At 39.0% G+C, this 27473-nt stretch overlaps 1 protein-coding gene across 1 annotated transcript; it reads right to left on the reverse strand.

Annotated features, from left to right (window-relative positions):
• Positions 1–2453: 2453 nt before the first annotated feature.
• INTS7 (integrator complex subunit 7) lies at positions 2454–27101 on the reverse strand. The gene is made up of 20 exons (XM_076334515.1): positions 27009–27101; positions 26620–26749; positions 25582–25728; positions 23629–23766; positions 23071–23117; positions 22365–22564; positions 20753–20875; positions 19101–19218; positions 17987–18121; positions 17318–17415; positions 16395–16634; positions 15519–15656; positions 14422–14628; positions 10595–10789; positions 9696–9799; positions 9233–9301; positions 7926–8058; positions 6554–6652; positions 5538–5723; positions 2454–4603 (listed from the first exon to the last, which is right to left on the reverse strand). The coding sequence occupies exons 1-20, from the start codon at positions 27097–27099 to the stop codon at positions 4316–4318; spliced, it is 2886 nt and encodes a 961-aa protein (XP_076190630.1). The 5' UTR covers positions 27100–27101; the 3' UTR covers positions 2454–4315.
• Positions 27102–27473: the final 372 nt, after the last annotated feature.

The raw sequence follows: 27473 nt of genomic DNA on the forward strand, positions 1-27473 counted from the left end.
TTTTGCTTAGCATCTAAGGTTGTGTCCTTAGAGACATCTATGTGGGTGAAGCAAGAGCAGCTCCAATAGTGCTGGCCGCTGGGTTACAGCGGTCAAACAGAGAGAACTACCAGTTCTTGGGCCCTACTCAACTCGGAGCTGCTAGGGCTCCTAAGTCCCACCCTCTACCCTCCTTTATTTTCCCCCCCCTTGCTTTGGGCAATGCAGATACCTGACTACACCTGCACTGCCACAAAAGGAACAGATGGTTTTGAGAAGTTGCTGCTAAGAATTAAAAGGGCACGTGTGTAAATATGCTGATCAAGGAGACAGCAAAGCACCGTAGGCAGCAGAAAGACAGACAGAAAAAAAAAATATAGCTACTTCGAAGGCAAGATGCTTCCATACTGTTGTATGAGATCTTTCTTCTATATACATACATATGCACACATTGAACATCATTCAAAAGAGATTTTAGGAATGCAATATAATTCATGCAAATCCTATCAATTCCTTCAATAAGTTTTTTTTTAACTAAAGTTGTGAACTCACTAAAGAAAATAATTTTTAAAGTTTATGCATATGTTTAAAGGACTGTTGAACTTGCTTCTAGACCTGTTGAACTTGCTTCTAGACCTGTCCAATTCCTGTACAGTTTCACAGGATTTAAGTCAAAAGATATCCAGATATCCATATATCCACTATCAAATACAAAGATCTTAGCTAAATTAAGGTATTTCAGTCCTCAGCGTAAAATGAGTGCATATCAAGGAAACAAAAATGGGAAGAAAGGGAAGTCTAAGATGCCGTGAATACCCACGATGAGTGCAACTTCAGGGAATCGCTTATGAAACACACTTAAGTGACCTTAGCAGGAGATTACACTCTGAACTCCAGAGGAATGCAGAATTTGACAGGGGAAATTCCTTCCCTACCCCTTGTTGAGTTCCACGTTGCCTTGAGCAAGAGATCAGCCAGGAATCTAGAAGCGACACTTTCTCGTATGTCTGAGTACAGGTTCACAAGAACACGAGCAGTAAGTACTTCCAAGAGTAACCAGCTACATCATCCACGGAGAAGTCAGATTAAATTCTAGAGCCTAAGCACCAATTGCTATTGGCTTAATGCAGAACTGCACATATTATGAATACCTCCAGTCATATTAATTTGATCATCTCCACCCTTCCCCAGCCCAAGAATTTACCAAAGCTAGACGAAAGCATATCTTAGTCATTAAGACTAGATAATGATGTAGCTGCCTGTGTAAGGCTTTTTGTTTGAATTCTTAGCAGCAGCCACCTCAAGACCAATGTCTAGCCACTGAGTATTTTCTTTCTTTTGCCAGTAAGTGAAAAAGATCTGAATTGTGTTCCATTATCAGCGTGCAGCTATGCTTAGTGATCAAGTTACTGCTTTATTTATTGAGAAACATTAAGGAGATTTAACTTGGGTCCATATCATAGAAGTACTTTCTAGATTCTTTGTTGCACATCTTCAAGTACGGGCACCAGAAACAGAATGCAGGATTCAAGCAAGATAACCTCCCTGCTTCTATTAATAGTCAAAGATCACATGCACTGCTGATAGCTCCAACAGCAGCTTTCTGTACATTGCTGTAACTGCAACACCTTCCCTCACTTCTCTTTGGGTATTTTGAGTCATTGATTTCTATGAAAATCTTGGTTCCTGTTTGCCAAGTGTATTTTACAGTGTATTAGGAATAACAATACACAGTGCTTGAAAACAAACAAAACAAACACCCAAAGACTAAACCTCACTACAAACCCCACATAACATAAACCACTGTGCCTACATACAAGGGCAATTTAGCAACAGGTCCAGGGTCTTTCCTGATCAGCACACACATATAACTAACCTGCAAAAGAGCCAACATGAGAAATCCTTTAGAAAGTTAGAAATTCAGATACTTGCACAGCAAGCCACCTTCCTAAACAAGCTAATTTCCAATAAATACTACTTGCCATTTCCCAGAAGATATTTACCCTCACCCTGCAATCTCCCAATACATAGCATCCAGATTTTCAGACTTCAGTTACCATTTGCCTGGCTCCAAAATTGATACAAGTTCCTGGAGTTCTAGAGGCCTCTCAGATCAGGTGAACAAACTTGTTTGGAGAAGGAACAATTTTTTCAGCTGCAGCAGGGTTAATCTTACTGGCTCGCGGACAATTAGGCCTCAGGCCAGGTCAGGGCTTTCCCTGTAAAAATTTTTTTCTACTAGGCTTCTCGTAAGTTTAGCTATGCACTGTGAACATCGTGTGACTTCCAAGAAAAGTCTGCTCCCCAATGTGGAAATTTCGTTTCATTTCTGAGTTGTTTTGGAATGCCGCCATCACAGGTTTCCAACAACATATTGGTCAATAACAGAGCAAGAAACACACATCCATTATGCAGGAAAAAAAACACTGAGGTCAAACAATTTTTTTATCATTACAATAAGGAGGGTTTTGTGGTTAAGACCCTGATCTATGACTTTAATGAAAAAACCCAACCAACCACAAACAGTTCAGATCTTCAATCTGACAGACTGCATGCACAACACTAGGTGAATCATCTCTTTCTGGACCATATAACTTTACATAGCAATAGGTATATGTATGCATGCATACATAGCTGTATGTATACATACACACACAACACTTAGTATACACCCATAAAAGTGGGGACAGAAACCACCACTTTCCTCAGCCAGCTTGAAGGGCAGTGGTAGTTTGTCTCCTGCACAAAATAAAAATCAGATTTAAGGATGCTGGTGAATTTTTCACCAGTTTTGCGAGTCTTCTATTTCCCATCTTGCATCCCAATTATCTTTTCTGCTTAGGATTATAGCCTGACCAAGATATTATGAAATCTACCATGATCACTTCCATTTTTTTTTTTTGGTTAGTCTCAAGCCAAGAGGAAGAAAGTTGATTTCTTAAGCAACTACTAAGGGAAAACACAGCAAAAACAATTCTTCATCCAGCTATGCCAAAGAAATCTAGGCTTATAACAATTCATTATCATATTCTCTGCATATAAAGCAAGCAGAATCTGCAAGCTCTAGTCAGCTTCTACAGTGAAGTCAACCTGAAGAAGTAACAGTATCTTAGGAATTTACTGAGAAAATAACAATGAAGATTTCTGCTCCAATGAGAGGGATTAAAGCATTTAACAAACTGAAGTCTGTAAGAAGTGCCATCCTTCCTCCCCCCCATTCAAGTGGGTCCTACTTTCCTGCAGAATGATAAGCAGATTATTTATGAGGACCAGGTGAAGGACGTTATGTGATCTATTGCCTGGGAGTCCAGACACAGGCAGAGTTCAGCCTTTTACATCTCAAAGGAAGCATGAAAACTATGTATGAAGCAGCATATTTCCAAAATTATTCTGAATCAATTTCTAGTATTAGCAAAATTCTCTTTCAAGTTATGCTGTAAAAGTAACAATTAAGATTACTAAATTGGTCAAAGAGTACACAAGATTACAAAGCTTTGGTATATAAAATTCCTTTTTAAAAAACAAAGCAGTTAAAACAAATGACAACTTGCAAGTTAACTTCCCTCTTAAAAAAAACAACACAAAAACCCCAACAAAACCAAAGCCTTCTGAAATACAGATATATGAAGATTTAAAAACAACTCAGTAATCTTTTCTATATCATCTGAGAAATGGTTATTGCTCCCACCTGTAAAATTCTGCCTCTTGTAAGACTCCCCAGACAGCAACCCCTCAAGCAGCCTCATTCCTCTACAATGACTGGGTATGAGAAGTGAGCTGCAACTTTTCTTTCAGATGCATGCATTAAGTAGTGCTGATGAATTGTAATAATACACATACACCAGCCAAATACAGGAAGTTACTATTAAAATGTCAGAAAAAAAATCTCTGGATATTCCTGCCAATTCCTTCACATTAAAAGATACAGAGTTGGTATTACACTGAGTTCTGTATAACTAGCCAAAGTGTTTACCAATGTCCTGTAAGCCTAACATTAGAACCTGTGTGCTTCAAAACAAGAAAGTACAGAAAGTACTAGTCAAAGAGCTTTTAGTGTCCCCTGCTATCAAAGTTTGTGGAGCCTGCTGCAACAGGTTTGTAAACAGAAGTAAAGAGATCAGGTAGAAGTTCTTATATTAAAAGGACAACTCCAAATTTGAACAGAGTAGCCTCTCCTGAATCAATTTCAAATTTATCCCAGATAGCTTAAAAAGCAATGAATTGGCATCTGAGACTTTCTAGGAGAAGGTTAAAATTGTAGGTCTTTCAAAAAAGAAGTGTCCAAGAAAAACTGTAATACCATTGACAGAGTCAAGGACAGAGTCACTTCTGGGAATTAAAACCGTGAGTATGCTGTTCTTTGCTGTTGCTGCTGTGATGGTGGCTGTCCTTGCTGTTGCTGAAGTCGAACCTGCTGGGAGTACGGATCCTCAAGAGATTTAACAAAAATAGTTGTTTTAGGCCCAGTTTTCCAGACAATACCATTTGAATCTATTACAGAGGACTCTACTGTGATGTTGTGGGTGCCAAGTATCACAAAGTTTAATAGAAACTGAGTGCTGAAGTAGTCGTTGTGTGGTTCCACCCTCTGCTCCATTTCATTGGTCATGTTGTCAATAGGAATCTGAGAACACACGGAAGGTTAAAATGTCATTTTATATAAACCTGTTAAAATGTTTTCTGTTCTCCATCTGAAGGAGAAACAAAAAGAGAAAAATCTTTGTCCTTGATTTTCCTAAACCAATGCATGTGCATGTTTGACCCAGCTTGACATGCTTTTTCATTGATGAATGAGTTATTTTTATACCTATTCACAGAAGCAAGGTAGCTAACAAGTCTTTTTCTCCCTGAGGTTCTAGTTTTCCAGTCAGACAAACATTACACACTTATTAGTCCTGTTGTTCTTCTAGAAGGAACTGATTTTTTCCTTTCCCCCCCCTCAAAAAAACCCCTAAACAACAGAACAAACAAAAACCTAACCCCAAAACCCACCAAAACAGGCCTTTCACCAAGTGTCACACGTTAGCAGAACCTGAACTTCAGACATGCAATCTTTGATAAAACCGTTGACTTGAATTTGATATGTATCTCCTCAGGTGCTATTTAATTTGGACAGCCTGTCCTCCCAATTTCTATAAACAAAAAAAACCCCTTAAAGTGAGGATAAAGAAGTTTTAGAGACTATGTGGTAGAGAATAATCTACTCCTGCCTTTTTTCCCTGTAGAGTTTCATATGATATATACCTAGCTTGAATTTTCCTGATCTCAAGCAGATTCCTAATGACTTGGTTCTGAACATCACAAAGCCCCTTTTGTTTGGAAGAAAAGCTGTTACTAAAAAGATATCAGCATACAGAACAGACTTAAAAATCCCAGATCCCTTCCATGCACTATGCCTGGTTCTGGCCAGTGCTTGAATGTCAACTGCCGAGAGTCAGAGGATTACAGAAGAACCCATTCATTTCAACCTGAAAATTCTGCTAACCAGAGCCAAACAAAAGAGCAGGAAAATACAGCACGAAAGATTAAGACTCCTCCTGGCTCTATGCTATCCGTACCTTATAGTCTTGTCCAGATTTGCTCTGCAGCACTGAAGAGACATTTAGACAGACGGACTGGATTTTACGGAAAAGACCTGGTTTAGACCCATGCTGAACCACTCCTTCCACCTTTAGGGCCAACTGCTGATTGTTCTGTACTGCAATAGGTTCTGCTGGGTTCCTCGGCGACGGGGATAGAGCAAGCTGAAACATACGAAAACAGACCAAAATGTAATTTTATGCATCCAGAAAAGTGAACACAATTCAAGGATGAAACAGAACACCTTCTTATAGAAAAATTTCCAAGGAGGGGTTTGGTAGGGAAACCAGCAAATGGAGATACAGAACTTATATCTGAGACTCGTTACTATAATAATTAACAAGCATCATCAGCAATACCAGATATGGTCTTTATATCAGCTTCATTAATTGCACTTCTTCAAAAGAAGCAGAAAAAATCTTCTACAAAATAGCCACAGGTAAGTATATTAAGCTGAACAAAGTAGTAAAATGCAGTAAGAGGAAATATTAAGAGTCTTAAGGATTTCACTTTTCCCAAAAAGAAGGGAGCACTTGAGTAAAAAAAAAAAAAAAAAATACACCCCCCCCGAAGGTCACATATAGCCATTCTTCCTCAGTCAGCTGATAAATATTACCATTTTCTTCCAAGATAGTAAACATTGCTTTTTAAATGAAAAGGAAAAACAATACAAATTTATAAAAGTTGCCTTCCCAGGACTAGAACATTATTTAGCTTTACAGACTCAGAATCAACAAAAATTCCAGTTAGATTTTGATTGCAAAGCCTTAAAGATAAAGAACTAAATGCTGCTTTGCCTAAGTCACAGCCTAGTGGTTCTTAATGATCATATATACATATTATTCAAGTTATTTCTAACAGATAAACCCAGATGCTATTTGCAGTTAAGTATCTTCACTAAAAATGCTGAAGCTTTGTGCCTTCAGCAAGGCTTTTCTCATGAAGGAAAAACTCTATGAAGAGAAATTTTAGGCCACATTTGAACAGTACTTACCTTAATACTTGTAGACTGCAGCTTTTGAAAAAAGTATCTTTGAAATGAAAGGGGTACCTTCAACAACGCAATGACAGCATTGCACAGACAAGCTGTATGCTGTAAGAAATGGAGCCAAAACAAATGAGAAAAAAAATATCTTTCATAGCATAGGAAGAGAGACACGCACTTGAGGTACTGAAACTGCAGTAATTTCCACTAGAAGTCCAGAAAATATATTGATACAGTCATAGGATAGCAGCCACTACGATGACAGTGACTACATGCAGCCTCTCTATTTATGTTCTGCCCTTTATGAAGAAGGTATTCTGCTCTGGAAAGAACAAGGAGGCCAAGAAAAAGAAAAATCCAGATCATTTCAGTCCTAGCATTAGAGTCAGCAGAGCAGGATCTGCTCGAAACACTCATACACAAAACCCTCACACACAAACTCTCAAATAAACAACAATTCCCCTCCAAGCAAACAAGACTTCCATCTACCACAACTTTACATGGTGCAATAATTAAGTTTTAAGCCTCTGGTCTACTCTTCCTTTCCCCACTGCACTATACCACCCTTCTGGCTCAGATGAGCAAAGGCAGCGCTACCGAAGTCACCAGGCTGCATTGGTATGGAGCCAGTGACAACTAAGTTTACAGGGTTTACCTTTGCTACATTTTACACAACTCATTCTTCTATGCAATTTGGAATCGGTAAGGACTGTTGAATTTAGAAATAAGGCAAATAGATGCCAGCCATGACAAATGAACTACCTTGTTCCCATCAACACGCACTTCAGCTTTATGGTATTCACTAACAGTAAAAGACGAAACCATACTAGCCCTGTAAAGGAGTACGTTATCAGCTCACTGTTTGCATTCAGCCCACTTTACATTGTGTTCTCTGATGACCCTGCATTGATAAGAGAAACGCTATACTCACAAAACACAGTATTAACTGCCAACAGCTCAGCAACGGAAGCAAGGCTAGTGCTGGACCCTCCAGCACTGTGTGTGGTAGGGGAAGAATTCCTTCATGACAACAGCATGAACAAAGAGAATGCGCTTCAGTATTTGAATGCGAGTGTGGCAAGAGATCTGGCAGAGACTTGACACTACTTTTAGGTATCTTATCAGCATCTGCTATATTCTTAATATCAGAATTTTTGAAACATTATTTTTAATCAGACCAGTAAGGTTACAGATGTCTTAGCAAAACCTTTTTTGAAGTAAATTTGAAGTAGCAAGTCTCTGTAGAGACCATTTGTGCCAGTAAAAGGTTATGTTAATTAACCGAGTGTGCTCTTCAGTTTCTTGACCACCACAGATAGGTGGAGTTGCCAAGTTTTTGGAACCTTTGTCTACAGAATATACATTTAAAACTGTTACTTGCCAAGTAAGACACAGGAGCATACTTCCTGTTGAGGGATTCCACTTCTTCCAGTACATGATTAAATACCGACATCATTCTTCTTTCATATTCACTCTCAACATGTGCTGTTCCATTCGAGCTATATTCCTGGAAACTAAAAAATAAAAAAAAAAAAACAAAACACTTTTAATCGTGTCTAACATACTGTACTCATTGTAATCTGAGAGGCCACTCCTAAACAGGCCCAACAAGACCATCCTCTGTTACAACTTGAAATCCATTAAGAAATAACTATGTTTTTCAAACTTCACTTTGTTTCTTTATTATTTTTCCACTATAAGACTTGCCCTTTACATTTAAACCCTTTCTTAATTACAGCTTATCCACCACTTTCTGTTCCTACTCTCTCTCACTTGAAGTAGTTACAGGTCTAATGGACTCAGCATGCTTAATTCCCCTAGCTTTTATTAGGCTTGCAGTGTTTAATTCCCTTGGCTTTTGTTTAAGCCTGCAGTGTTTATAGTGTTTTTAAAAGTCTCACAACTCAAGGAAAAGCAAGAATGCCAGTCAAAATTAAGACTAAATCTGGAAGTTTATAATCTCAAGCTTTGAATACAATTCCATCTCCTAGACATCTAATGTTTTGAGGGCCACAGCTTTATAGTTTTTACAAGTATGATTAATACATCTTCTAAGCAATGCTTAATTCTTAATGAGTAGGACAGTCACTTAGGATGTTCACTTTTATTTCCAGTTATAAAATCACACATTTAAGAAGATGTTTATCCACATTATCTTCCATTTAATCTCAGCCTGGGAATTTTAGAGTGATTCAATTCATAGTTACTTCAATGTGATTTTTCTAGTGGGTGTAAGTTCACTATTAAAAAAGAGCCAGAGGTGATGGATTTACATTAGAAGTTTAAACTAAACTAATTTAGTGCTATATTTTCAGGACTCTGAAGGAAACTAATGTGCCCTTACAAGGGCAAACAGTAGGTATGGGAGCTAACACAGAATGACACAAGTTAAAATAGGCAGCTAAAGAAGAGATTAAAAGTTGTTTTTTGTTTTAATGTAAGTCTATATTTATGACAAGTCCGGTACAGTGCTCTCAAGAGCAAAATCAGTATAAAATGCAGAACCTGAAACACAGTCCCTAGCCTGCCAGGTATAGCACCGCAGCAACAGGTCCTCAAGCCTGCCCAGAGTAGAATTAGAAGGGTCTACTGAGAAACTTTCTGAACATTCTTTGAATTCCTAGGCTTAAAGCCCCAAGGATTTAGAAATAAATAGCAAAGGAGTAGAAAGTTAACTATCAAACCTACCTTGCAGATTCTGGATCCAAAATCAGAGCTTCTATCGCATGTGAAATCAACAGGCAGCTCTGCTGTTGTCTGATATTAATACTAAGGAGTTAAAAGACTTACAAAGTTGGCACCTAAAACAGGAAATGCAGTGTATTTACTGGTACTTGTCCTTATTTCTATAGCTTTTGTGAAGTAATCTTACAGTCATTACTCCTTTAGTAAACACAGAGCAAGAACTATGAAAGTCCCAAGTTTTATGCTGTTGCAATTTTTGTGTCATAACTTGTCCCTAAAGTAATTCCAAACAATAGCATGGCAATGTTTATTTCCAAATAGGTTTTAAGCAATTGGTACCTAATTTTTATTGTTACTAACTGCTTCAAAATGACTTTGTGCCAGTCTTCATAGAAGAGAGGATTGTTAAGCTTCATGCTGTCCACATGAGAAAAAGTGGACAAATTCTAAGATTTTAAAAGGATACAGTTCTACATTCCTTAGAGTTGTTGAGTCTGCGTCAAAAGATGACTGATACAGATCTCCGTACCGTGTGGCCAGGTTTCGGAATTCCTCCATTGAGTGTTTCATCTACAGAGACAGTGTTACTAGTCAAAAAAAAAAATCAAATCAAAGCAAAGCAAACAAAACCCTACACATCAAGAAAACCACTACGCTATAACATACAACACTGAAGGAATAAGACAACATACTCTAGCAAAATATATTAAGTTCTTGCTTCTTCACACAGATAAAAATCAGGAAAAAATTACAGACTATTATCCACACATTAAACAAATATTTTTCCTGGAACACAGCACCAACATACCCTCCTTAGGTTAAAAATAAAGCAAAACAAAAAAACCCCAGCAACAACCTCCCCCATCCCCTACTGGTAAATCAAACTGCTCTGTCTTTCAAAGACTATGCACTGATTCCTTCTTGCAGACTACATGCATTTTAGAAGCAGACTGTCTCGGTGTTCTGTACAGTATCAAGACAGTTGCCAACACTCGCCAAAAGGAGTTGCAGTTCAATCCTAAAGCATATATTCTTTCTTAGTGTAAACATAGTATCTGAGGTGTTTCAAAACAAGGTGTGAAATGTCTTGCTGCAAGTTTGAGTGTACTGAGTGGCTTACTACATGCATATCCTTGGAAGCTGTGCACGTGAACGTATGAGAAAACATATGTACATGCTCAACTTCAAAATATGGCCTGCTACAGGCAGACATTTTTATAGCTACAGGTAACAACCAAGGCCCACTATTTAGCAAAACTCTTCACTACCGCTTTTCATTTCTTTTGTCAGATATGTTTGCCGAGAAGCAAAATTCATACCAGAGTCATAAACGTAACTGCACAAGAGTGGAACAAGAACACATGCCTGGTTAGAGATGCGTCCACACCTTTGGAGATCATTTCCTGACGTCATAGCAATCGTTGTGGCAATAGCTGGTGGTGGACTTGTTTTTAGGCTGTTGCAGGTACAAATAAGTTGAGAAAAAGCTTGCAGAAGGTCAATTCTGAGTTTCACAAATCCACACTGAAAGCTCAGAGGATTAAGTGGTGTACTAGCAGCCTGAAACACAGTAATAGGAGTGTTGGCAATTTAGGTCAAAAGCAAACATGATAAAATAACTTTGCAATGTCACTGAACTGTCTCATCAGACAACTGAACCCTTCAGTTCAATTCTAAAAGCTGCTTTTTTAAGACTACATTTAACAGATTTGCTCAATTTAAATCATACTGAATATGAAGGACACAGAAGTTAAGTAATTACTAAACTGTATTTCAAGCATATCACCCTTGTAACAAATGGGACTTAAGCTGTTACAATGCTATTAGGGCACCTATTTCCTCTTTTTCCAAGGCCAAGCCGTTAGGCTTCAAATGACATTAGTCCAGACCAAGTCTCTTACCGTAAGAGAGAGCACACTGAATTGGAAGGCAAACAGAAACACAAAGGACTGAAAAAGTGATTCTCTGCATCAGCCAAAAGAGAAAGAATTGGCTAAAGTTACCTGCAGCAAGAGGAAGGGGTGATAACCTTTAGATATTTTTTGGAACTGTGAAATGGACAGGAACATTACAAAGGCACTGAACCTTGCATTTGATGAAGGCAGAGACACAGTTCAGTGACAACTAAGAACAGTAAATAACAGAACTCCAGGAGGGTAGACATGCTGCTATTATTTAGAAAATATGGTTCTGTGAAACTTTGCTTCCTAAGAGCTTATCTGACTTGTAGAAGCATCTGTGACAGCTTAGGATACCCAGGAAGGGGTAAATTGCAGCACTCAAGATTTGATACTAGTTAAGCCAAAAATCCACTAGTTATTTTTCTTATACTGTTGAATTTTGAGAAGAGTACACTTTTTTCTTTAGGGGGAAAAAAAAAAAACAAACATCTGCAAAACAAAGCACTGGGACCCTCTCTTACTCAGAGAACAGATGTATGTTAAACTCATGCATGTCTTCCCCAGTGCTTCGTATTACTCAACAGAAAAGGTCACTTCTGGAAGCAGGAAGTTATAACCCATCCCAAAACCTTACTAAGAACCATTTCCTTGCCGGCAGGAAAGCAGCAAGCTAGTTTCTCACAAAACATCACGTCATCTGAGAACTGGCCCACTATTGACTAAAGTGAGGAAACATCAGCCAGCTGCAACCACTTTCAACTATTGAGCTAGATTTCAACCAAAGAAATAAAACTATTTCATCACTTGAGCCATTCAGCCCATCTTACCTACCACTTTGCTTTCCCTTTTACAAGAGCATAAAACCCCCCCACCTTTTGAATGGGCATTGTTCAGCTTATTCTGCAAGGGTGGTTTCAGAAAACCCTCCGTGGAAGAGATCTCACTGCACTGTAATTGCTCTACAGAGACTACATGCTTTTATAGAGTAAAGTACCAGTACTTATATTAGAAAATCCAGACATTGTTAGCAGCACAAATTGGACTTGATTCTCGTAAATGGAAATACAAGCTTGTCTCATTAATACTGCAGTTTACCTTACCTGCTACCCATATAGCCATGGGCAATGAGTTACAATTCTTTTTTGAAAATGACAAGAAGGAGTTCTTTGGCTCAGCCAAGTTCTTTAAACACCACCACTTTGTTATCAACATATTTGTAGTGCTACTTAATCAATGGTTGTATTAGTGCTTTGTTCAAGTTCTGTATCTTCTCTAGATTACCAGCGGTGAAAAATAAGCACAATGCTTCCAATGAGATGCATGTTCTGTGCCAGAAAGAGCAGGTCCTATTCAAAACTTTTGCTAACTATACAAGCAAGTATACAGCAAGAGAGATGGGGACTGTGGCCGATATGCTCTATGACAGGTCCCCGCCCTCCCCCTCACATCTCTTATCCATAAAGTAATGGGACTTTTTTCCCCTCAAGTGGACTAACTCACATGAAAGAACATTTTGCATACAGCAATGCAAGACAGACAGTTGCATGTATCAAGAAGGAATTGAGAAATTTTCTGACAAGATCAGACACTGACTGAATATTTCATCATTCCTAAACTGGGCTGACTGAGTATCTGCAACAGACTTACTGGCACAGTGTCTTTCAGCTACAAAGTGGACAGCTACACAGGGTTCCTCATACGCACTAATGGTCTGCAATACCAACAGTGCTGAGTCACACTCTACACTGAAACAGCAGCAACAGTAAAGCTGAAGTCAGAGGGAAGAGACAGCAAAAGTCTTCAGCAGTAAGACTACTGTGCACTTTATGGCACTCTGTTCCCCTTTGAGATGTTGAGTTCTGTAGATGCAAGTAATCAGTGGCTCCTTTTACAGCTGCTAGACTCAAGCATGGTTAGGAATTTGTCCAGAGTGATGCAACAAGTCAGCAACAGCCAGCAATAAAACCCAATTTCCTCTTCTCTAGCCCTCCAAAACCTGTACTTACTCCTCTAGACCACAACAACCCACAAGGAAGTGCTTTTCTGGGTGCAATACCTACGTGCAACATGCAAGAAGTGAAGTCAGCAGAGGAGATGAGGAAAGGAATCCTTCAACAGAAAAAAAAAACCTCACTCTAGGGAAAGGCTAATTAAATTACTGAATCACAGAATGACCTATTTAAGCAAGTTATTTTCCTGCCTGTACTAAATACTAACATCTTATTAGATGAGGTCCCCCCCCCCTCAGTGTCTTCTAGACATTAAAGAAATCTTGAAATGTTGAATTAAAAGCCTTATTCACTCAGTCAACAAGTTAAAAGACATACTTCAGGAACAATGGAGCTTTCTCTCAGAGGATAAGAGTGTAAAATTTATGTCCTTCCCCCTTATTCAGAGACAGTTTATTAATAAACAGTAATATCTGAACTTCATTAAACACCAAGTTGTCATGACTAACAGTTCCAGTAATTGCAAAAAAAAAAACCACCCAAAAAACCAAACAGCTTCATTCGAAAGACATACAGAAAACTGTATGTAAAGATTTCTTCATGGAAACTAAAATATGAAAGAAAGTACTGTGTGAAGCTGGACCGTCTTTTGTTAAGAAGCAACTTCACATAAGAACTGAAGGTCCATATTCATTAATGCTTTTTTTGTTTACATTCACAGACATAACACACACAGCTTCTTGCTATTTTCACCACTTCAGAGAAGCAGAAAGTATTTGCATAAAAGCAGGTACCATCTGAATTCTGCTGATTTGATGAGACTGAATTGTCCTCCATCCTCTTACTAAATTGGTGTTGCCTTGTTGTTAGGATTCCATAGGATCACATTGTCAAATACAAGGCAACATGAACAGCAGGAGGGAGGAAGACAATTAAATCCTCCTCCATACCTTGAGGAGATAGCAGCCAATTTCGACAAATTCCCAGGCTTGACTATTACAATAGTGTTTATTCAGCCAAGACAAGGAGTGGAAAATTTTAAGTGCTATAACTTTAAAAAAAGATGTCACATATCATATGATTTGATCAAGGCAGGAAGTGAGGAGGGGGGGAGAAGAAAACTAAAAAGAGAAACCTAGCTAATCACACTTAGCTGAGCTACAGGATCTTCTCTCTGAAGATGCAGTGTATTACAACTGGCTCTTCCCTGCAGTCCTCTCAAAAAGAGTCTGGCAGATGTTAGACATCTTTAAAAACTTTTCAGAGGTTTAAGAACAGAAACCAGACAGACCTGCTGCAGTATACAGAAACATCATCACTAAAGTAGAAGATCTGTGCTAACCGTCAGTGACGCTATTCCTTTGTGATAGGATTTTAAAGCTTCAGCAATACAAGAAAGCGCTGAGCTATAGTTGTCCTCCTGCAAACCTGTCAGACACTGTTCTGCATGGGAGAACTCCTTCAAGCTGTTCAGCCAGAAGTAGAAGTGTTCTGAAGCCACCTGAGTCAGCAGGCTTTGATACAGTTCTCTGGCCATGTCATGGTTGCCCTGTAATGACAAAAAAGTTTCTAAGAGGGGACACAAAAGAAGGCTGTGTGTTTCTACGAAACAAATACAAATGAGAGAACAGTAACATCTCCAGAACTACTCTTACTTTAAAAATAAAAATAGTGAAACTTCTTCCAATCATTTGATCATGACAATCCTAACAATAAATAAAAGCACAAATGCTTATTTTATGGAAATATCAGCCGGTATAAGATATAGTACTTATTTACACAAGATAATTCAACAAGATGAGACAGATATCGAAATTTACTTTTATTTTTTTTACTGAAAACGTATCTTCCATCCCCACAGAAACACTGGGTTTAAAACTATCAAATGAGCCCAGAGCTAAAACCAAGAATCCCGACTGATTTACCAAAACAGTGCTTTGCTCTGTCCTCTCCTCTGCAATATATACTTTACCTGTTTAGAATTACCCTAGCATCTCGTACTAGGGTTTCTATGTAATTCTATCCCCTGCTGTGACTTTACTGAAAGGATAAGGGAAACAGTATCTTTTTCTTCCTTTCTTCACATTGAAGAAAGAGAAACACACATCAGGATGGCCTGTATCACCTTCTAAAGAACAGCTAGACAATGCAGAGTAGGCGTGTGCTCAAGAAAGTTATCAGGTCATTACGTTCTTCCTTCTCAAATACTTCAAAAAGACAAGTGAAAAACCATCCTGATGGGATGACTGCCCTAAATGGCATATATCTGAACCAGCATTCCAGGGAATTATGAGGAAAATTTATTTTTTTTTTTTGCCCCCCATTCACTTCCTCCTCCCGAGTCCTACCATTTTCCTTACTTTCTTTTTCCAGTTCAAAGAAATTACTAGCATTCTTCCAACCACACCAAATCATTTTCCTCCAGGTATTTTCACGTACCATTCTGGAAGCCTGCCTGGCTATCCTGTAGGCTGTCCATCCATTGGAGGCATTCTCAAGCTGCTGTTTGATAACAGTTTTGATTTCTGAAGATAAAGCTTTCTGACTGGAAACAAAGATCACTGTGGCAAGAGAAACCTAATGAAGAGTGGAGGGGTGAGGAAGAAGGTTTATTTCAGGAACTAAAAAAAAAAACAACAGGAAAAAAAGCCAGTTCTGTTTCCTAAACTACCAGAAATGATCTGCTCGATTTTAGACTCAAAACTGCATAGAAGATTATGCATACATTTTAACTGGGGAACTTTTCTTAGTCATATATCTTTTAAGTAGTTATGGCAACCCAAGTATTTCTTGTAAAAAGCCACTTTCATTTATAGAATCTTTATTACTGTGGCTTTTAACCGAGGTATTTCAAATGCTCCAAATGAATTAATGGGAAGCTTGTAATTTCTTTCTTAAAATTCAAATTCATTTCCAAATAGATGTAATAAAAGCATTTTTATCTCTTACAGTATATTAGAAGTCATGTGCGTCAGAGTACCATACATAAATTGAGCTGCCATTTTGTTTTTCTATAAGCATTATTTCACAGGTACCCCAATAATTTCAATAGCTAGGTTTGTCTAAGCAGTGCCATCTGCTGGAAAATCTAACGGAATACACCACATAGTTCAGCTCGCATCTATGAGATGTGAATTCAACATTGAACACCGACATATGTAGTCAAAAGTTAAACCAAAACTAAAAATAAGGCTGTAGACTGGCACATCAACTTGGACATAACAAATGCTTAGCTGCCTTTTTAAATAAAATCCATCCACAGTAGTTTATATAGACTTTATCCATCAAGGGCTATTCACCAGAAGGAGGTCTTACCAAGAGTTCCTGTTTTTTATCTGTGGTAGATCGTCCAATTAATTTATAGAGGTCCATTAGGTCTCCTAGCATCCCATCTGCTAAGACAGGCAGCTGCATGGCAATAGCTGCTAAACAGTGGCACATGAGAATCCTAGCAGCATCCTGGGCACTGTGCAACTGGGTCAGCAGGGATTCAACTACTGACTGGCTCAGGTGAGGACGGCACTTGACCAGCTTCACCATACAAGTTAACGTGATCTGCAATTCACACAATCAACAGGTACAATAAACACAATGTCTACTTAAAAATAAAAAAGCCAGACACTTATCTGCAAGTATGATTGCAGAAATATAGAAGATCTGGTACCTTCAGAACCATGTACTCTACAAAAGATGAGATTTTTCTAAGAGCCCAAGCCTCTGTCCCTGAGCTTACAGCACAACAATGTATCACGAATTCAAGAAACGATAATCTTCTTTCTCATACCACCAGGCTTTACAGGTAAATAACCAGATAAAATTACTGGTAGCAGCTTATGAAGTGGGAAATTAAAAATAATAGTTTGAGTGTTGTAATCATGTACATTGCACCCCCATCTTCAAAAAGCAGGTTCTCTCCAAGATTCTCTTTGTCCTCCAGAGACACCTCCACCCCACGTTCAAGTTCATGTTTTATTACAGCTGTTCCTCTGAGACGTGTGCATTTTTTTCCCCCTACAACAATCAACTTACTCTAGAGCTAAAGGGAGTTGCACTATAGTTGTGCTCAGTTTCTCTACTGCTCTGAACGCTGATTATAGCCAGAACACAGAAAGAGTCTTCATTTCCTTCCAGTATGTTATGCTTCCACCAGAAAGGATCTGGTGCACACTAGGCTTTCTGTTATACAAGCTATTACTATAACTTACAGCTGTGCTAAGGAAAGACAATAATACTGTCACCTTTAAGGTTGCCTGAGCTCCTGGACTGTCATCCTGACTACAAAGAACAAGAAGAGATTCTAAGCCGAAAACTGCATCTTGCTCCAAAGGCAGAAGATCTAAGGAAAGAAAAACAGAGTAAGTTAGTTCCGTGTTAAGTTTTCCGACCATAATTGGTGTAATGCTTGCACTGGTGTTGCAGTCATGACAGGTAAGTATCTCTCTAATACTTCTGCCTTACCTTACTTTGATTAGAAACAATATTGCCATTCCATGTCTCGGGTAACTATTCAGCAGTCACAACTGTGACATTTGTAGAACATACATAAATCTCTGGACTAAGACTTCTAGATGCCTTGTTATTCATTTGCAACAGACTTTGTGCTAAGAGTTTTCAAAGGTTGACAGACAATTCACCAGTCTTACACAAAGGTAAGACAAGCATTTATTTAGCACAAGTCCTATTGTGCCCATTAATTTTCTCTAAATTAGACAAAGGTGGAATCTTCCCAACCATATATAAAATCACACAGAGTATTTTCTACTAGATTATAGTCCGTATTCTCCCTAAACAGCATGAAGGATCAGACAGATTTACAGACAGGTTCACAGACAAGACCAGTTAATACGTGTTAAGTGCATAAGCCTGACTGTAAACAGACACATTTCCTTGTCCTTGCTTTCGTTTACCTTTTTCCTGACAAGAGGCTGATATATTAGTCAGAATTCTCACACCATGAGCTGCAATGCCACGGTTATTATGGTAACAGCACTCCTGTGCTAGTTTTACCAAATCAAATGATCTCGCAGGTGTAGCTGCTGTTCCTAAATAAAGACAAGGCAAACAGGACATAAAACAGCACAGTCCATAATTACACCACAGATCTTTTCAAGTACATTTCCGCAAAAAATCTGTATTGACTTAGGATTAATTTTTTTCCACATGTATAGAGGACAGGATGAAAACAATCTTTCTCTCTCTCCACACACAAACAGAGGCTCTCCCTCTATTCCTGAACACTACACAAGTTAGACATAGATGAGAAAGAATATTTGGGTCTGAAGGCTGATGTTTCAGGGACTCAGAAATATTGCATCTGATTAAAAAAAGCTGGTGAGCATATTAATTATTAAGACATGCCAGAATGACTGAAGAGGATGTACTATTTTTCTCCATTTCTGCAGCCCATGTAGTTGGGCTCATAATACTCATTAGGGCAGTCTGGCTCTCAAGGAGGAAAAAGAAAACAGTATGATCACCATTTTAAGAACAAGGTACCTTGAATCACTTTAAAATGTTTACTCTGTTTCTCCAGAGTATAGTCACAATGCAGAAAGGTTCACCTGGTACTGAAGCAGGTCATTCCCACAAGGGTGGCATAACTTCACCGTGCCAGAGTAACACGCCAGCCCACTCTCACACCATTAAGCCTCCATGCTACTCAAAAACTATGCAAATCCATGGTTTCAAAGCACCTTAAGCAGAATGCAGGTTAGCCATCTGAGAGGCATTACATTTCTTCGTTTTATGAAGAAAAGTTGAAGACCCGAAGGTAAAACACCCTTTCATACAGCATATTACCCACAAAATCCAGAACAAAATCTTAGACCATGACTATTCATGGGTATACAGTATCCCGTTTTAGGTTTACGTACGATGAACACAGTCTGACTCTCAGCTAATGCTCTGAAGTTCAAAAATAGTTTAAGAATATGCTACAAAGTGTTTAGATGAAACTGATTATCGGCAGACAGCCAACCCATTAGAGATGCCAAAGGTAATCATATAATCTAGTTTTCTTACCTGGAGCACTGCTGAAGTACTGTTTAATGGCAATGGTCCCTGATAACGTGGAAAGAACGGATAGCATGCCCAGTTTCAAGCTGTCATAAGGAGTGTGAAGAGCAGATTCACAGAGTGCCTAGATTAGCAGGAGAAAAGATAGAGGGAAGGAAGTTCTATGAACTATCTGTATTAAACATTTAGTTGCACTTGCCTGTGAAAAAGTTTTGACAGGCAAGATTTTTCCACAGAAAATACTATACTGAAATCAAAAGTTAGCAGTCACGTCCTGAAGCATCTGTTTTAGTAGACTGAGGACATGGCTTGCAGAGAAGTGGCAATGGGTCTCATAATTGTTTTTTCCTAGCATATAAGTCATTTATTAATTAAAAATCAGTGGCAAAAATATTATCAGGTCTCATTGATCAAATATTGCAGAAGATTAAGACAGTTCTCCAGTCTTAGGAGGTATACTGATTATTTTGCCTTATAACAATCTGCAGGGTTTTATGTAAGTATACATCTCTGAAGAGCAAAGTTTCAAGTGTCATTTCCTTTAACAGTCCTGGTGTCCAACAGAATACAGTTTAAGGTTTTGATATACATCTTAAAGCATATGTTACTTTTTAACTCATTTATAGTAGAGCTCCTGTCATACTTTTGTGCCTTTTGCCAGATCTCCTCAGGCCGTATCACATCTAGACTGGAATAATTCTTAAAATTCACATTGTTCACATTTATTATGCCAACACAGTCTATAACTTAAGTCATTCACTGGTTTTGGAGGCTTTTTCAGTCAACATGGGAGAAAGCAGTATGAGAGACAAATGGAAAATATAAGTATATTCTGCCTCAGAGAGTGCCAAAGCTGAATGTTAACATCCAGTAACTGAATAAAGAAAAACAACAACACAGAATTAGTTCCACAGAACAAATAAAAACCCCAAATAGTGTTCTTATCAGGCATACATATGTTCTTGTGTGGTGTAAGGGTTAAATTCTAAATAGACTTGTAATTTGTACTTTCCCATTAGAATCAATCTAACCTGAAGTTATTTTCTATAGTCATTTCTACCAGAAAAAGGGAAAGACAAGGAGAAAAAAAAAAATGTTCATATGCTACTGCTATTGGAAGAAAGCAGCAATACTATCTACAATATAACAACTGTTTCCCCAAATAACACAGATAAGCTATATACACCTTCTAGGGTCTCATTCATACAACAGGAGTCACAAGGATACTATTGAAAATGAGCCATTAATCCTAAGAAATGAAATTAAAATTACATTTGTCCTTTCAAGTATACCTTGCTGAATGACATGCTTTGACAAATCCCAGAGACTCTGTGTTACATGAGAGCATTAATATGTGCTCAGCATCATAAGATTAACAAACATTCAGCTCTCATGTCTATTATCTTAGACGAGTTTTTCAGATGGAAAAGTTATTTCCTTACTGTAAAAAGGCCTACTACAAGACGCATGCCTTTCCTCAGTTATAATACTTTAACTGTTCACTAATACTTGGCTACTCTGCTTGGCAGAGTAACCTAACTTAAGGATATGGAGATGTATGTTCTTCCTTTCTTTACCTCCCAAATTGTTCTTCTGGAAAGAATTCTACAACTGATTGCAAAGTTTCATAATAAACTTTAGCTTAAAGATGTATAAACCTGAATATTTTCTCTGCTCCATGTATGTGGTGTCTTGTTGGCCAACAACTTTAAATCTTGGATTGCAAGCCTCTTCACAGCCTTCCTGGGGTCATTCTTCAAGTACTGCAACAAAAGCTGGATCTGCAACAAAGTAAATCCGTTGTTTAAGAGAGAAATGCTACTAGAAGGAAGACTCTTCAGAAGTACTCGTGAAGAAATTTTGAGCATACTCAGCCAAAACTACCTTGCCTTATCTGTCTGATTGCTTGCCACATGGAAAAGCCCGTACTTAGGCTGTGATGCCATGGCAAGCTAAAACAGTCTGAGAGCCAATTTCTGCCATCCTGCTCTCCTTGATCATCACCCTGCATACCCGAGAAGCCTTGAGACCTGTTTTGGCACTCATAGAAATACCATAAAACATCCCTGGGAAGCTCAGTGAACACTTTATACTGTTGTGATTATGCTGCTAGTAAGTATTGTGGGCATTTGATGTTAATTCGGGCGTCTGCATGATCTGCAGTTAACAGATAGCAACACACATACCTTGTATGTCTCAGTAGTTGCCAAAAACAACCCCAAAAACCCAAAGACAACCACTACCCACATTTATCTCAAATTAAGTGACACTTAACTGCATGTCCTTTGTTGTGTTCATTTCCTGCAAATTTACAGAGATGAACATGCACATGAAAAAGCAGGAACATGCTGCCCATGATTTTGCCCTCCATCCCCACCCTGGCTTCATCACTTTTAAGCAGCGTTGGCTGTTGTGTTGCAGAAATACAGCCTAAAGCACCATGCTTACCGCCATAAAAAAAAGCACATCAAGTGTTTTAGTGTTTTTTCAGTTGGCTTAGATTCAGTACTATCAAAAGCATCCTCTGAAATACAGAAATCAGCCATACCAAAAAGAAGTTTCAGACAGATCAATGCTATTAGTCTAACAGGAACAGACACTGGCCTTCCATAGCTGTACAGGATTGAAAGAAACCAAATAGATTTTCATGACCACTTTACAAGGATTAGTTAGATGAATCTCAAATGTCACTATGTTCAGACCTGCACATTATCAGAACATAAAAGCATTGTATTTTTCTACCACTGCTTTCCCACAACTTGGTTTATAGTCCTAAATTATAGCAACAGATTCAAATTCCTCAGTTCTTCAAGAAATACATTTTTAAATGCACTCTACGCTACTGAAATATTCATTTGCTTGCATGCAAGGAAGGCAAAAGGCACACCCAGGACCCAAGAGAACATACAGCTGTGAGAAGTGAAGCCTGGGTTCTACAGGTAAGATGAAATGTTTTCAGAAAAAGTCAGGGTGTTTGCTTTCCTAAATGCTGATTGATCCTATAATTGATTTTAATCCCAGTTGATTTAAAGGAAGACAGGTTATGATTTGTAAAGCAGGGTCCCCGTGTTTGATGGGGTTATCTGAAGTAGGACCAGAGAGGGCAAAAAGTATGAAAGCAGCAGTTTTCAGGGTATTCTTTCTCTATAGCACACAGGAGCAGCAATCCTAGCATATCCATCACGATTTATTTTCAGCATCAGCTAGAATCTGAGGTTTTTTTAATATACTCCGTACTTTAAATTGAAGGAATGAATTAGGAAGAATTACCTGTTTAGGAATGTCAACCAAAGAAGAAGCAGCAAGCAGAGTAAAGGTGTGCAGAGTAACAATGACCATCTTGGTAGAGGGATATGATGTTACCAGCTGCTGAAGCAGCTGCCGGGAGCTGGAGGCCAGGCTAGCATCATGATGCATGTGCTGTAGAATAGGGATCAACTTCAATTTCAAGTCCACAGGTGTGGCTAAACCTGCAACAAGGAAGAGAGACATAGGTAGAGTGTTAGTCCTTTGTACTGGCTTTTGGCAGTACTGAGGCACACAGTATGTCTGCATTGCTACCACTGCAGATTGTGCAGACACTTGCATTAGCTTCAAATAACTCATCTACTAGCTAGCAGCGTAACCACAGCGGTATCAAGCACTTTCACGGTTTTGAGAAGGTTGCTCCTTGCTTCATAGCAGGCAACACACACATTAACTCACCTGAAGCAACCTGCAATAGCCTATGTAGTTCATTCATCGTACTATAAGATGAGCTTTTATTCTTTACTGAACAGGTGTTTTGAAAACTTAGATTTTAAGAGGACACAAGAGCCAGACATTAGATTATTGGTTAGATAATTTAATTTAAAAACTGGAATAATTTGAGGATAAGAGCAACAGTATTCTGATATCTGATATTTACATATGGATAATAAAGAATTCTCAAAGAAATTAAGAGCTTTTCCCTTTATCATTCAATATGCGTATGTACCTTGAATCATCTCACTGATTTTATTACATATTCCTGCAGCAAAATCCCTGTAGAGAAAAGACAAAGTACCAGGTGAAACAAAAAATAAAGAAATAAATAATTAAAAATAAAAATCAACTGAACTACCAAGCATTGCATTTTAACAATAAAAACTTTTACAAAAGAGTGCTTGCCAAGAGTTAAGTCATTTTTGAACCCCTGCACACGGGCATGATCAAATGATAAAATGGAATCTTTCAAAAATGTGTCAAAGTGACAAGCAGCACTACATTTAGTTGCCTAACGTAACTTCTGTAAAATAACCCTTGATTAAAGCTGCTATTCCACTTTGCTTTCCCATACTTACGAGCTTTCCATCAGTATTTTAGGAAAAAAAAAAGATTTCTGTTAAACTTGTAGTCAGATTTCTTTACAATACTGTTATTGCACATAATTAAATGTTTTGCTATAAATGACATGGCTAGCACTACAGAAGAAAATATTAAGTTTTGTGAATGCCAGTGTCAATGGAGTTTTCATTCTCTGTAATATGAAAAAATTTCAAAAATAACGTCTTACTTTGATTGTGCAGAAAAGTTGGCAGCAGCAAATATAGCAGCTTCAACTTCTACATTATCATGGGAATCCAAACTCTGACGAATACTGTGATGTGCATTCTTCCTTTCTGGAATAATAGATGCCATGCTGCCCAACATCCTACAGAAATAAATCACAGCAAAATCAGGAAAAACAATGATCATGAAGAAATGCAAGGTGAAACCAAACGGAAATGTAAAAGCCACTCATTTTTTTTTTTTACATAAATATGTGCTCTTTCATGTCTATTACAGAAACAAACAAATGCTAGAAGTAGGCATATAATTAAAAGGTAACAAATTTGGCTTAACATGTGGCTTATGTTATGATTTAAGAAAAATTAACTACGTTTTGGTACCTTTTAGCTTGAAATAGGCACAATGAGACACTTATTAAGAATTCTTATAAAATTGAGAGTGCGCTATGGCACTAGGAACATTGAGCATTCTTAAGATGCTTTTATGTTCAAGTTCTGATATTAATACAACAGATTTAATGCTAAAATGTACTGATGGCTATTTTCAGACATACATGAAGTACACATCATGGGATTTAAAAATCAGAAATATGGTAGTCTATACTTTTGCTAAAAATATCTCAAAGATACTTCTCAGACATATTTAGCATAATCCAATTAAAAGAAGAATGAACACAGGATTTGCACTGATGGTAATTTTAGCAAGAGTTCTATGCAAATATTTACACACAGTTATCTAGCAACAAACTCCTGCCCAGACACAAAGTTTTGTTTTCGGAGATCTTTCTTTCAGCATGTTTTTTCTTATTGATGCTACTTAAGGAGGACAAAACCCAATCAACTGAAGACTTTCATACTGCTGAACCAACAGCCACGGTTAACCTTTCACTTGATGCATCCTGTGAATCGATTTGTAATTTAAGTATTTTTGCAAACGGAGCAGATTCCTGGAATTTCTGGCAGGATGTCAAGATAGCCCTCAATACCCATCAACAAGTGTAATCTTATATTAGAATACTGAAGTGGAACTACAAGCAAACATATAGATATACTGTACTCACACATTTCTGAGACACTAGAGCATCAAAGCATAATCTTAAATTAAAAAAAAAATCAAAAGAAGAAAGAAATGGACACATGAGCTAATCAAACCCCTGTTAATGCCTCTCATCTTTCGATAGTGAAATCAGTTAACAGTTCTGTTAACTGGACAGAAGAAAAGAATACAAAAGGAAAAAGAGTGCTCTCTTCACATTTTAATTTACTTGCACAGGAGTTAGAAGCTGCAGTTAAGATGGTCATGTTGGGTAGTGTTAGATACAGACACCAAACCAGCAGGACAGTGACATTAAAAATAGTTTAATTTATATTTTTTTTCCCTCCATTTGATTCCTAGGAAGGCCAAAGCAATCAATAACACAAGGGCATTCCCTTAGAAGCTATTATCAGAGACCAACAAGCAGTAAACTTCTAGCACAACAATAAATGAAAAACAGGTGCCAGCGTAACGAGGTTCACATAAGTAAGCTTTACTTACAAGTTAACAAAAATTATTTTGACACATAGGGAAGCACTTCCCTTTTGGTCTCGGTCTAAATACGTCATATGCAATATATCATATGTTGCATATAGCTACATACATCTAAGTTGTATGCATACAACAGTTTTATTTTTCTTCTCGAGACCACAAAATTTCAGTGTTGCAAATTCCAGTTTGCCTGGAGCCATCCCCACAATTCTTACCATCATATATAGTTAATAACTTTGTTCTTCTGATCACAGATCCTTATTGTTAACCCCCTTTAAGACGGATGTCTTTACTTTTATCTCTATGACCAATGTAGAAGACGCCTCCTACACTTCATTCATGGTAGTTGCAGATTTTGTTATTCCAGACTAGCACACTAATAATTAGCTAGAGATTTCAAGCAAATTAGGTTCATTTATGTAATACATACCGAAGTGTAATAGCTCGAGCAACTGGATCATTGCTATGAATTACTGAGAAAACTCTTTTCACAAACTCATCCACATTTAGGATCTTCTCTAAGTGCTTCTCACTCTGCTGAGTAACTTTCAGTACACACAGCCTCAGGAAGTTGTTTCTATTAGAAGACACACACATTTCTTTATCAGGCTGTTTTACAATAAAAATTCAATCACTTTAAACACAAAATTATTTAAAAAACCTCCTGAGAGTTAATTAAAACAAGGAAAGGTCTAGGCTTTAGAAATGGTATATTTAAGTAGACTGATGTAGTTATAAAGAGACCATTAACACACTACTTTTTTATTTCCTAGTACAGGTAGTGTCAAATTTAGGCCCAATTCCAGGGAAATGAACCTGCTGACACCAGTGAGAAGGAGTGTAAGCAGATGCCTGTTTTGTGCACACCTAGGGATCTAATTCTGCTAAAAAAGCACGTCCAGGACTAAGACAGAAAAGTCTAATTGCCATTGCCAGGTGTGAGTGAATTTATTTTCCTTCCTGGAGCCAACAGTGAAGATTGCAAAACAGCAACAGATAACTTTGTAAGCTATTACAAAGTAGCTCCAGTTTCATCACATGCATCATTTAGACAACAGGCACTTGGAAAAGCTATACTTTGGGCTTTGTAATTAACATTCCTCAGAGATGGAATTCGCACATATGATCATTCATCTATTTATTAATTATGAATTTGAACATGCCTACGGAGCAGAATTTACACCAGTGAACTTAAAGCAGTCAGTTAGCAAGTGAATCCTCAAATCAGGACAGATGGAAAGGAGCTGTGTCATTGATCACTCACAGCCCCTTAAGCCCACTAAAGACAGGGAAAGCAAGCTTCAATCGAGCAGAACTTGCCCTCAATAGAGCAGGTACCACTGTGGTATTATCAGGCAAGCAGAAAAACCCACGACTGCCCAGGCTTCAACGCAGCAACACTCCAAGACACAGTGCGTTACTACGGACCAGAGATTTGAACGGCTGGAAACCGACTGATGCTACTTACCCCACTCTGAAAACGTCAGCTAGCTTTAGGAAAGCTGAATTAATGAGAATAGGGAAAGGATATTTCTGGAAGAGCCTGGGAAAACGAACGACGGCTTCGCACTGCTCCCCGAGTTTGCCAGACCTGAGGCCTAAACAAGAGAGCAATAATTATTGGGGAAACCGATGCTCCTTCAAAACCAGGTCCCTCCTCCACCCCCCGCTCGCGGTAAAGCGGTACAAAACAAAGCTCCCAGCCGCTGGGAGACGAAGGACGGGACGGGACCGCCCCCCGTAGCGCGGCGGCGGGCGGAGAGCGGGCGCCGACGGCCCTAACGGCAGCCGCGCAGGGCAGGCAGCCCCAGCCCCGTCCCCCAGGCCGGCGACGACCCCGAGCCCGCCCGGCCTCACCTTTGTCCAGCTCCATCAGGGCGGAGTTGGCGTCCAGCTCCTGCTCGCCGTAGCCCGCATCGGCCAGGAAGGACTTGGCGCTGGCAGCCATACCGACCCCCTCACCGCCGTCCCGGCCGGCCGCCCTCCGCGAGCGCGCGGCCCGCTACCCCCCGCCCCGGTCCGGCCCGGCCCGGCCCTTCCGCCACGCATGCGCAGTCACCCTCCCGCCACCTCAGTCCGGGGCGGCCACCCCGTCGCCGCGCGATTTGTGCGCAGGCGCGACGTCGAGGCGCGTGCGCGCGCCAGGCGCCACACCAGCCGCGGCCACTCGCGGCGGCTGCACCCCGGTGAACGGCCGGAGGGTGGGTGTGGCCTGGAGGCCCTGCCCCTCTGCGCCACCCAATCAGAGGAAGACGGCGCGGCGTAGCGGGCGCCTGCTGCCCAATGAGGGGCCGGGGCGCGTTTGGCGGGTCGGTCGGTGGC

The sequence above is a fragment of the Aptenodytes patagonicus genome, chromosome 3 (genome assembly GCF_965638725.1).
Source record: "Aptenodytes patagonicus chromosome 3, bAptPat1.pri.cur, whole genome shotgun sequence".
NCBI lineage: Eukaryota > Metazoa > Chordata > Aves > Sphenisciformes > Spheniscidae > Aptenodytes > Aptenodytes patagonicus.